The following is a 12,506-nucleotide window of genomic DNA, read 5'->3' on the forward strand; positions in this document are numbered from 1 at the left end:
AACTACAGCAGTGTGAGCCCAGGTGGAGCCCTGGTGTACCTGGGAAGCCCCGTGTGGAGGTTACATGAAGCTCCTTGAGCTCCCTCCCAGCACCCACAGCTTGTTAGTCAAGCCTTTATTAAAGCTCACCCTGTGAATGACTGAAAAAAATATACAGGATTCCATTTTTATTAACTTTAATAGGGAAAATATATATTTCATGGTTTTACTGTGATTTCTGTTCAGTTTTTACTGCAAGAAACCCTCCCAGCCTCCCCCCCTGAGGGCCGGTGGTGCTGCTGGAGCTGGAGGACAGGGGCCAGCACATGTAAACAGCAAAGGCCAGCAGCGTTTGTGACGACTGCAGTGACACATTCCTGGGATTATTCTGCAGGAAAGGAACTCGGATCGGGTCCAGAAAGAAATGAGCTTTTTATTTGGAGCCTGAGCCACGTAACCCTGCTGTCACAGGGTTTGCAGAGCTCACTCGGGCGTGGCTGGCAACACATCCCTCTCTCTGCTGCTGGAGGGAAGGAAGAGTTAAACTCCTCTTGTTTTATTCCCCAGCTGCAGCAGTGGAGTGGGCTGGTGAAGGAGGCTGCACACAGACAGGGCTGGAGGAGCCGAGAGGGAGTAGGAGACACTCAGAGCCCAGTGAGGAGCCCCCAGCACACCCCTGCAGCACAGCCGGGCCAGCAGGGCAGCATTGGGGGACAGACACCAGCATGGGGGAAACCACAGCACAGCAAAGGGCTCTGAGGCCTTGTGCTCGTGCAAACAGCATCACACACATCCTGCAGGTCACCACTACACAGTAACCAGCTCCATCACCACCACACGCTGTCAAATCCCCAACACCAAAGCGGTTTTCCATCAGCAGTACTTCCACACAAAACCAGTGTGTCTCCACGCTTCATCTGGACTATATATAGGCAACACTGCACTGACTACAACTGATCCTTAACCTGGGCACCCTAAAAATACAAGCTAGAGCCTGCACACTCAGATCACACTCGATTTCTTCTTTATTTGGGGATGGAAAGGGATTTGTTATCAGTCAATTCCTTACATACTTTGCAAGGGTAGAGGTTAAGGCAAGCTGTGACAGGAGCACACTCCAAGTAGAAAGAAGAGGGGCTTCACCCCAACATCCCTTCTTGGTTACTACAGCCATCCCCAACATGCATGGCCTGTGCTCCTGCCAAAGAAACTTCCAGGAGAGACTCCAAGAACCATTTCCTTCAGTGTGCTCATTTCTCTTCCAAGTCACCTGAACTAAAGGATTCCAGGTGACAGCCCACGATGTGCCCACAGGCACATGCAGGGCCTGCAGGGATTTAATGCTGACGTTGCAGTGATCCAGTGTGAAATACCAACACCTGTGACTGGAAGTCTGTGATCCACAAGCACAATGGCACCTCCATTTTGATGGGAAAAGGCACAAAGAAAGAAGAGATAGAATCATAAAGAATCATAGAAAGGAGTTGACAGAGCATCACTTAGCAGTTACCCAGAGCAAAACTGTAATTAACACAGCAACTAAATCCCACTTTGCTCAGGAGCCTCTCATTTTAAATGCAGCTCTACATTCCCCCTATCAACTGATCCCAGAGAAGTCCTGCTTCCCAGATGCTCTGGTGCACCACCTGGAGCCCTGAGGGCAGTGAGGAACAGCCACGTGTGTTCTGCAGATGTTCCAGTGGTTGTGTGAGGCAGGGACACCAGCATCACCTTCTTCCTGCTGCCAACAGGGATGAACAGCTCAGTTATGGAACTGGGCTGGGAAGAAGTGGAAGGAAAGGGATAATAAACAGAACAGGCTGTCCAGTCTCCAGGCAAACATCAGCAGCTCCTCATTCCCTGTAAACCCTCAGACTGGATTCAGAAGGACACAAAGGTCCCTCCAATCAAGCACTTCTGTTTCACCACATCCAAATCAGGATGGGTTCCAAATGGATCAGCTGAACACTGCCGACGGACAGCTTGGTGAAAGACATCCAACAGAAAGGTTCTCTCCTTAAATAAAGGACAATAAAAATATTGCTGCTACACTTGCTGGGAGAATCTGGAAAAAAAATTATGAGTGGTACTGGCATCCTGCTCATCTGCCCAGGAGCACCTGGATCAGGAATGCTCCGAGTCCAAGAAGCCTCTATGCACATCAAGAAGCACCTACTGAAAGATGCTCACAAACACAGACCTGTACTTTAATCCCCACTGCCCTTGAAGGGCAGATTATTTGTTTCTGCCAGTAAGCTGTGAGGCTGGGAAGGGCATGTGGGGTTATGAACTGGCCTTACATGGACTGAGAGAACCCCTGCAAAGATCTCTTGATTTTAGCTCAACCACTGAAGTGTAACTTGGCCACTGAGGCAGAAACACACAGAGCTGAGGGCAAGGAAACAGCACAGCCACCTTAGGACAGAAGCAGCACATCTGTCCAGGACCTCTGACAGCTAAATCACAGTTAAACTGAGGGAAGCCACCTGTCAAACTAGAAAATATACAGTTTTAAAGCATCATTATAAAACAGCAGCCACTGTGCTTTTATGTGACAGGCACAACTGAGCTGAAAAACATTTAGATTCCATGACTATATACATTAATATAATATATACATACACACAATATACATAAATATCTAATTTTTTAATTGGCAATCTCTGACAGTGCTTTTCAGAAGGAGCCCTTCCACAGTATCAGCTCCTGAAGGAAGAGGGCAGTTAGACAAACAAGTCTTTAGACAACTGTCTGATCAGCCTCTGCTTAGCATGAATTCTCCTCCTGCTTCAGGTTAAAAATAGAGCGAGTTCAAAGGGCTGGAGGTCAACTGCATTAGCAGGTGATTCACTCTCAGACAGCAGTCCAAAGCACACCTGAGGCTCTGCAGGGCCTCCACAAACCCAGAGTGAAGAGGTAAAGCAGGTGGAAATACTAAAAGGTGGCAATAATCTCAGGAATGTCTAAGCCTGAACATAAAGCAAACTAACTCCAGGATTTCGCTTTTCACTCCCCACCCTTTATGTTCACAAGACCAGGAGATAAGAAGGGGCAAAAGGGAAGGATTCCCACAAGTTCTCAGTGCAGCTGAACACACCCCCAGCACTTCCATGCCTCTGGTACAGTACAGCAAGAATCAAGCTGCTTACACACCCTCACACACAGTCAAACATAGATCTCCCTAATCTGATCTCGACCTGCTCTTTTCAGAGCCTATCACGCTCAAATAACCTCACCCCGAGTCACCCAGGAAGCTCTGCAGGTATCTAAAGTGAAAATCAGGATTTTTTTCAGAGAACTTCAGTCCCCTCCTAAAGGCCCCATCCCCACCTCACCCAGAACCTGAGGTTCAGCTCTTCATCCACAGACACATTCTAATCTCAAATACCATCATCTGCCCTAAACACTGACTTTTCAGCTAACTCAAAAACAGCTCAGAATTTTGCAGACACAAGACATGCTCAGATACTTTTCAGAGATTAAAATCAGGTACAAAAATAACATATTTTGGCCAGAACTGCTCGCATTTAAAAGCATTTCTGTGACACCCAGGTGACCCCACAGAGACAGTGCACTGAGAAGCTGAAAGAGGCCCTTCACTCCCCGGGACTTTCAACCACAGTTTTTAAAACACGTTTTTCAGAAAGAGTCTTTCAGTGTTTTCTTCTTCCTTTGACCCTTGGGAAACAACCCTGCATAACCCCAGGTGGAACTGCAAACTCCTGAGTAGTGCAAGTCTGCCCAACACCATGCTGGGAATCTGAGGAACTTCGTGGCCAACGCCACAGAACCAACAATAACACCTTCTACTGAGGGCAGAAATGAACACCATCTTATTAAAATAAAGTCTTCACTGACAAATTGAACAAGCAAGGATGTAAGAAGGGTCTGGGAAGACCTAATTGCAGCCTTTCAGTATTTAAAGGGGGCTTACAAAAAAAAGGGAGAGTGACTTTTTATGTGGGCAGAGAGTGATGGGACAAGAGGGAACGGTTTTAAACGGAAACAGGAGAGATTTCCATTGGATACTGGGAAGGAATCCTTCCCTGGGAGGGTCAGGAGGCTCTGGCACAGGTTGCCCAGAGAAGCTGTGGCTGCCCCTGGATCCCTGGAAGTGTCCAAGGCCAGGTTGGACAGACTTGGAGTCACTGAAACTTGAAGCACCTCCAGAAACAGGCAGGATAACCTGCTGTCCCTTCCTGAGCATTGTCACTGGATAACAAGACTTTGGTTCCTTCAGCAGTTTAGTGAGAAACAACACTTTCATCTTCGAGGAATGGAAATGTGAGTCAGTGTACAAAATCATGGGAATGGCTGGAAAAAATTACTTTCTGTATTTATGTTCTACCATGGCAATACTTGGGACGACAAGGTTCTCTGTAAAGGACTAGAAAGAAAACCAGAAGTAAACTTTAAGACAGGAATTATGAGTAAGTACTTTAATGGAGACACGGGCCAGCCAAAGAGGAGGGGACAAGAGGATCCTCACAGTGAGAGGGATACCAGTGACAGCCAGTAAGGACCTGCCATACTGGACCGAAAGAAAGAGCAGCCTGAGCAAGGATACCAACAATCTGCAGCCAAGGACGTGGCAAAAAAGGTGATTATTCACCCCAAATAAGGTTAGGAAGAAAAAATACAATTAAAATTTCTCTCCAAGGCCTAAGCAAAATCCCCTGAAAACTGTGAAGAGTGTGCACAGTCAATTTTAAGAGCTACAGAAATTAAGACTGCAGAAAAGTTAAACCTTGTATCCTCCACAAGCACAAAATCAGATTTTTCCCTGCAGGATGCAGAGGTCGAGACAGAAAAGCTGTTGCCTTGCCAACACAAATATTTCTGTATCTCTGAGCAGAGGAGCTTCTGAATTAGGATGCTGCTTCAGGAACAGTTGGGTCAACATCCCAGTTTCCCAGGCAATTCACCCCGGACACAAACCCAGCACCAGCCCTGGAAGAGCAGGAGATGCTTCAGGCACTGTGTCATTCCAATGCTCATCCCAAAGAAGGCTTTGGGAGCCTTTGGTGTGGGGAGGAGGGAGAGCATCACCTCTGCAAGAATGTTCCTAACAGCAGCATTTAGCAGGGTTAAGGGCCACTGCTGACTTTTCAGGGTTCAACCCCCAAAAAAAGCAGTGCCACTTAGTAGTGAAAGAGTAACTCACTGACTTCAACACCCAAACAACACCTGCACCCACAGAAGCAGCAGAGAGACTCAGGAGTGAGGCAGCTCCATAGATGCCTTACACATCCCTACAAGTAAAATGCAATACAACTGCACTGAGTGGTTCAGCACCCACTTCTGGGAGAGTTTTCCCTCATGTTTAATACATGGCAGTAAGATGAAGAATCCTCTTCTCAAACCCCACACATGTATATTTATGTACACACCAAGTCCAACACAAGTAAAACAGTCTTTTTAGGAAGCCAGATTCTCTATCAAACCAGCCAGACAAGCTGACAAATACATGCAAACAAATAAAGAGGGATTATAAATAACTCGGAAGCAAGAGGAGCTGGCAGCAGTCAGCACAGTATTTCAGCTCCCTTCATATCTATATTGCAAAACATGAGCACCCAACACTTCCAAGGAGGAAGCCTCTGCTGTGAGGCTTCATTCACAAAATGGGAGCTGTGAAGAACAAGAACCCATTGCTAACACTGGGACCTTCCCAAGGAACTTTAAATTTATTTCTTAACAAGTGTCTCTAAGGCTGAAATGAACCTCCCCAAGCTCAGGAGTTGAGAGACGACATCAACTCATCTAAAAAACAAAGTTACTAGAACTGACATTGCTGAATCTTTATATTTAATTTAATAATTCTATCTATAAGCTTGTGAAAATGAAGGTACAAATAATGGGTCTCAGATAATTTAGATGTAACATCCCTTAAAGCAATGAGATACACTTTGGATACCACCCACATGGAACATTTACAGCCAGGAAATACAGCTGTGCCTACCTCATAAATCCCAGGGACTGTATCTGACATTACAGCCAGATCCTCACAAGGGCTTTGCTGTAACATCTCAATGCACAGAGAGATTTACTCTGGGTTATCACTTCAGACAAGTGACCTTTACATCTTCGTCTGGGCAGCCAGAGTAACCCAGAACACGGGAGAACAAGTACCACGGGGTTAAACGTTGATGTAAGTGAACCCCCTGCACAAATACCCCTCCAAACTATTCCCACGGAGGTTTGCAAGACTATGAACGATGCACAAGCTGACCCTCAGGACAAACATGTCCCCTGAGTCCCTGCCCCTTCCAAAGCCATTCCAGCTGTTCCTGCAGCCCAACAGCTGCAGCACAGGTCCCTCTGCCTCGCCTCCCTCCTTATCCCCAGAGGAAACCAATGAAGAACAACAAATAGCAAGGCCCACCATTAATGTCTTCTGTGATTAGCAAAAGAAAGATTATAGGAAGCTGCAGTGCACTGTTTGCTGATTCTCGTGCTGGCATCAGTCGCCTGCATTGCTGTAAGGAAACATTTGGTATTATTTTGTCAATAAAGCACCAGTATTTGTCACACACTGTCATTACGTTCCAGCCTGAAACATCAAAATCATCAAACGCCCCATTTTCAACTTCCATCAAAATAATAGCTTTATGTTGGATGCTTTTCATGAACAAAATAGATGACAGTTGCACAGTTCAATATCCTGACATTTCTTTCTCCTCGCACATGAAACAAGCCATTCTGTGGTTCCTGGCAGACACCGCCTGTCGCTGTGTGTTTACTGCAGTTGCCATGGGGAAATCCCAACACCACTTATCAAAAGCAACACCAGGACGTTCACAGTCTGCATTAATGATTTCTTGTTAAATCCTATGCAGCTCCAAGTGGAAAGGAATTTGCAGGCATTTAAAACACGTGCTCTCTGCTTTCCAAGTATCGATTTCTAAGGTTCCGGCCGTGCCAAAGCAAACCCCAGCACACGCCATTTCACCAGCATTTCACACCCCTCACTTGGCAACTGCAGAGTTGCACTTGGGCAATCAGTGCTCCACTACTGGTGGTCACCAGAGCTGTAGTATTGAAATCAGCCCTGCTCTGCAGCAAAGAGCCAAACTGCTCATACGCCCAAGTGGTTCCTCAGAGGTGATCCAGGAATCCAAGGTCTGGATGCAGCCCTGCTAACGAGCTTATGCTGCTTGGAAATTGTGCTTTGTGAAATACAGTGACAACAAGTTCTGGCTCCTTAACTACTAGAAAGAGTAAGAGTTCAGCATCTGATGCCAGTGATTTTATTTTCTAGGGCAAAGTGACCACTACATCCAGTAAAGAAGCGCAGTAAAGTCACGCAGCAACTATGAGCAACTTAAAATCTTCCTTTGGTCTGAGGAAAAAGCTCATCTGCCACACCACAGACTCCACCTCTGGGAAACCAGATGCTGCTCCATCATTAACTCTAGACTCACCAGGATTAGGAAACAATTCCAGAGTAATTCTGTCCTTCTTAGAATTACAGAACGATTAAGGTTGGAAAAGACCTCCAAGATCAACCTGTGCCCAGTCCCCACCTCGCCCCCCAGCCCAGGGCACTGAGTGCCACAGCCACTCCTTCCTTGGACACCTCCAGGGCTGGGGACTCCACCACCTCCCTGGGCAGCCCCTGCCAAGGCCTGACCACCCTTTCCAGAGAGAAATTCCTCCTGATGTCCAACCTGACCCTCCCCTGGCACAGCTGGAGGCCGTTCCCTCTCCTCCTTGTTCCCTGGGAGCAGACCCCCACCTGGCTCCACCCCTGCTTTGGTCATCTGCATAAGCCTCATTAGATAAACACATCATTACCCCAGTGGTAAGCCCAGTAACTCTGGCAAAACAAGAGTAAACTAATTTAATTTACAGAGTTTAGTTTGAGAGGCAATGGAGATGAACCCCGCACAACACTCCACAGAAGTATTCAGTGATACTTCCCATGGCAGTCACCCATTACTGCCATCAGGCATTTAACTGTCAATTTTATAGAAACATTAAAATTCTACATTTCTTTTCAATTTTAAGAGAACAACAAAGACCCCGGCTGCTGGCAGCTGGCACACACTTCAATATTGTGCAAACATTAATCCATCTCATTCTCTAATTCAGCCAGTGACCTTAATACCAGTGCAGATCTTAATCATCTGGCTCTGTGAGTGCAGCTGGCATTCATTTGGCTTGACACAAGACCTACCCAATAAATAATGGTAAAAAACCCTCTTAGACAATGCTTGAAAATGCTTAACCCCAACTGCAATCTATTTATCTGCCAGGTTTTATCTTCATAACAACCTCTGGACAACACTCACAACAGTTGCAAGGGCTAAGCAAGTCCTAGCCCATTTTCAGTCCATGGAAAAAAAGGGACTCTCCAGTGTTGAAAAAGACTCTTCCAACTCTTCTCATGCCAAAACCTTCAGCTACCGAACAGGGAACCCCACAGGACCAGTTCCAACACATTTGCATCTTACTGCTCCAGTTCCACGTGCTCCAAGTCTGTGCCCACTCGTCCACATGAGTGCACAGCAAGCTTCCTGGGCTGCCCTGGGAGTGCCAGGAGCACAGCAGTGACCAGGGCAGATGACACAGAACTAACAGGAATTATCTCAAGCGAAGCTTTGCAAGGGAAGGCTGGAGGCCTCCAACAGAGATCACTCGGCAGCTTCCCCCTGCTTCCCACAGCTCTGAGCTGCAAAGAATTTGAGATAAGAGCTTAAAACCAACTCCTCTAAAACCTCGGGGGAAAAAACCTCAAAAGAGGAGTTTATCATATGATGATGATACTCTTTTGGTAGTCAACAGTTTTGATACCCAGATCTGCTTAGTATATCCTAAAGAGGGGTTATTCAAACAAACTTATCTCAAAACAAAAGCAACAAGTGAGAACCAGTGAAAAAGAAACTATTTTAACACGCCCCACCAGCCCAAAGACATCCTCCTCCTCTTCTGCCAGAGCACCAAGAGTTCCTCTCACCATGAAAGAATCACAAAGACTTTGAGGAGAAAACAGTCTAGAGGAGGAACAACAATTCCCTTGACGGGTTCTCCTAAATAGTTTAAGGAAAATATCTTCTCTGACTTGAATTTTATGGAAATTTCTCTTTTTGCCTTTGGGGATGATGGTGGTGGATATAGAAAAACTTTTTTCATTCAAATAGGTGAATCCCTTGCTTCCCCTTGCAAAGCTTTTGGGAACTGCTGCTTGCAAGGGACTCAAGACAACAACGTCAGAGCAAATGGGCTTTGCAAGTGGAAAAGGAAAAATGCCTGATGACCGGAGGTGGTTTACTAGACTGTATGAGGAATAATTCCACCCCAAATCAACCTTCAGCCACTTCACAGTCCAAGTCAAATTCAATAACAGCAAAAACATGTAGGTTTAAAAATTCTTACTCATCTGCTTAAAAACTCCGTAACTTCAGCTTGTTCAAAAGCATACTGCACCTCACTGGGGTAGGTATTTCCTTTTCAGGAAATATCAAACAAGCAGGTACTGCAATATCTGGGTGAATATTTCAAGTTGAAAAGGCAACAAGCTACATTTTTTAAAACTTCTACTTTCTCTGCAGACCTTGGGCAGGTTTTATGTGGAAAGTACAAACTCAAGTAACTCGTGCACAGCACCAAACATGCAGAATACCAACAGCAGAAGGGAAATAAGTTCAAAATCACTGACGATTTGGGTTGGAAGAAACCTTAAAACTCATCTCATTTCACCCCCTGCCATGGGCAGGGACACCTTCCACTAGCCCAGGCTGCTCCAAGTCCCATCTAACCTGGCCTTGAACTCTTCCAGGGATCCAGGGGCAGCCACAGCTTCTCTGGCCAACCTGTGCCAGGGCCTCACCAGCTCAGGGGGAGCTTCAAGTAACAAATCTTTTTTCATCTGGTTACACAGGTGAAACTGTTCAACATGCTGAAGGTAAGGTTCCACCTGTGTGCCTGTGATTATCTAATTAAACTTTAATAGGAGAAATTAAATTAGTTTAAGGTTGGCTTTGTGAAGGTCACCAACGAGCAGCAGCTGGAACTGTGCACAGGCATTTTTCTAAGCTGTGATTTTCTGCAGAAAAGGAGAAGGAAGCAGAGCAGCCAGGCCTGCTAACCCAGAACACAAGCCTGCAACGCTGCTGTCAACCTGCAGCCACACTGCTGGTCCCAGCAGGCGTTTTCTGGAACACAAGCCTCAAAGCCTCCTTGCACCAGACAAATTTGGTGCTGCCACGTACAGAAAGAACCTCTCAGGCCCATCTTACTGCTGTGTACCAACAGTTACTGATTAACTGAAGCCTCCTCCCAGGTTGATAGGACTGGGGATCCTGTGTGAGTACCTGACCTGGTGCTCCTGGAGGAGAGGAACAGTCTGAGTTGGCACAGGACAGGCGTAAGGAGTCCTGTGAAGTAATTCTCTGTTGTGGTTACCTTGAACTTTACCCAAGGTCAGACCACAATTTCCGTCAAGATTATTATAAGCCCACATGAATGCCTCTGCATCAATAAAACCTTCCAGTCCTCAGTTACCAGGGCTAAATATTTGGCTCTGCTCCTTGTGCCTCAAACTCCGGGCACGCTCCACTTGCAGCGGGAGCCCTGGATCTGTCAGGGGCTGGCTTCTGCTTCCCCCAGGAAACCACCTGGGCCCAGCTCCACACCATCCTCGGCTGTACCTGTGCCTTCAGGAAAGCTTAATCTTTCTAATTGAGAGCTGTATTTTTAGAAAAGCAGCGACTTACAGATCATTTGCCACCTGATAAGCACTGGGTGCTCAAAGGCGACTGTAATTGCCAGTTAAACGTTTCATCACAGATGCCTATTAAAGATGTGAAAGCACAGCTACCAGAAAGCGCCGTCTCTCACTGGAGCTCCACAACCAGCATTTCTGGTTTGACACGTCCCAGTCAGCGATACCGTGATCCTTCCACATCCTTACAGAAAGCAGCTCGTCAGCTCTTCACTTCCAGCCCACAGTAAGGTTATTTTTCAAGTTTTTCTTGTGTCTGAGGGATTCACAAACCCTAGAATTTCCCAGTCTGATTCCCACCTTGCACTAGCAATGCTTTGGCTAGTCAAAGATCAGTTCACAGCTACATAAGATAACTCAAATAATAAAATAACTCCAAGAGCGTGGCTTCTAGGTTTTTGTGCTTTTTTAAAAATATCAAACTCAGTTTAAGCTCTTTTGCTACAATAAAGGTTTACAATTCATAAGACGTTTACACCAGTAGTCACTTACTTCTCCAGCGGGCACATCTCAGAACAACATAACCCATTTTTTGGATTACAGAAGTCTTTCCAAAAGGAGAAGGTCCCAGTGCTGCGCTGCACTGGGCCACCCAGTGACCTATATATACAGCAGCACTGGAGTTCAGCTTCTATTCTGTAATTAAGAGAGCTACACTTGTCTCGCTCAGCTGTCCTGGAACACACACTCAGTAACCCAGAGAGGGATTTTTGGTCCAGGAGGCTCACACAGCCTGATCTGCCCTCAGCAGAGCTGCGCTACCATGTGCTCCAAAACACATTGTGCCCATAAAGCCATAGAATCATGGAATGTTTTGGGTGGGAAGGAACCTGAAAGCGCATCCCATTCCACCCCCTGCCATGGGCAGGGACACCTCCCACTAGAGCCCAGGGTGCTCCAAGCCCCGTCCAACCTGGCCTTGGACACTTCCAGGGATCCAGGGGCAGCCACAGCTTCTCTGGGCAACCTGTGCCAGGGCCTCCCCACCCTCACATACCCTAGTGCAGCATCTCCCTCCCTCTCCTCGCGCACCACGGCCCCTTGACCCCATCACCCACCCCCGAGCTGCCCAACCACCCAGGCGAGACAGGGACGGGCACCTTTGTGGGGGGACCCGTTGATGCTCTCGGAGCTGGACTGCATGTCCACGGCGGCTCTCCTGAGGCTGCTAAAGTAAGCCCTGGACCGGGAGAAGCTGCTGCGGGGGGAGCGGCCGTGGGGGCTGCCGAAGAGCGCGGCGGGGCCGTCCCTGCGGGCGAAGATGCCGCTGAAGAAGCGCAGGAGCCGGTGCTCGGCGCCGGCGGCCGGGCCCTCCCGGCCCAGGCGCTCCGAGAGCCGCTGCAGGTCGCTGTTATCCAGGGTCCGGTTCTTGCTCTTGCTGCGCTCCCAGCGCTCCAGCCGGGACAGCGGGTCCGCCTGGCTCAGCACCTCGCCCACGTCCAGCGTGTTGCGCTTCTCGGGGGGCTCTGCGGGCAGCGCGGCGGGCGGGGAGGGCGGCGGCGGCCCGGGCAGGCTCCCGGAGCTGCTGTGCCGCCGCACCCGGGCCGGCTCCCCCGCGCCGCTCCAGTGCCTGAAGCTGAAGCTCCGCCGCAGCAGCCCCGGCTGCCGCCGCGGGCTGTGCCCCCGCTCCCCCGGCGCCTTCTCCCCGGGCCGCCCGTCCTTCTCCTCGCCCTCCTCCTCCTCCTGCTGCTGCTGCTGCTGCTGCTGCCCGCCGGGGGATGCGGCCGCGGCTGCTCCGGGTGCGGCGCTGCCCCGCGGCCCCCCGGGCACAGGCGGCCCCCCGGGCACAGGCGGCCCCCCG

At 48.5% G+C, this 12,506-nt stretch overlaps 1 protein-coding gene across 8 annotated transcripts in view; it reads right to left on the bottom strand.

Annotated features, from left to right (window-relative positions):
• Positions 1 to 12,506, bottom strand: part of AGAP1 (ArfGAP with GTPase domain, ankyrin repeat and PH domain 1) — a 289,097-nt gene that overhangs the window by 236,413 nt on the left and 40,178 nt on the right. For 5 of the 8 annotated variants that reach the window (XM_027668088.1, XM_027668085.1, XM_027668086.1 and 2 more), the window contains exon 1: positions 11,806 to 12,454. The exons of 1 other annotated variant lie outside the window; for it this stretch is intronic. In XM_027668088.1, coding sequence (XP_027523889.1) covers positions 11,806 to 11,848 — 43 coding nt within the window. In that variant the 5' untranslated portion in view covers positions 11,849 to 12,454. Of the gene's footprint in view, positions 1 to 11,805 lie in introns of all 8 variants that reach the window. 2 more of the 8 variants (XM_027668081.1, XM_027668083.1) reach the window with 2 other exon arrangements.

Source organism: Corapipo altera, unplaced genomic scaffold (assembly GCF_003945725.1).
Source record: "Corapipo altera isolate COAL_440 unplaced genomic scaffold, ASM394572v1 183, whole genome shotgun sequence".
Taxonomy (NCBI): Eukaryota; Metazoa; Chordata; class Aves; order Passeriformes; family Pipridae; genus Corapipo; species Corapipo altera.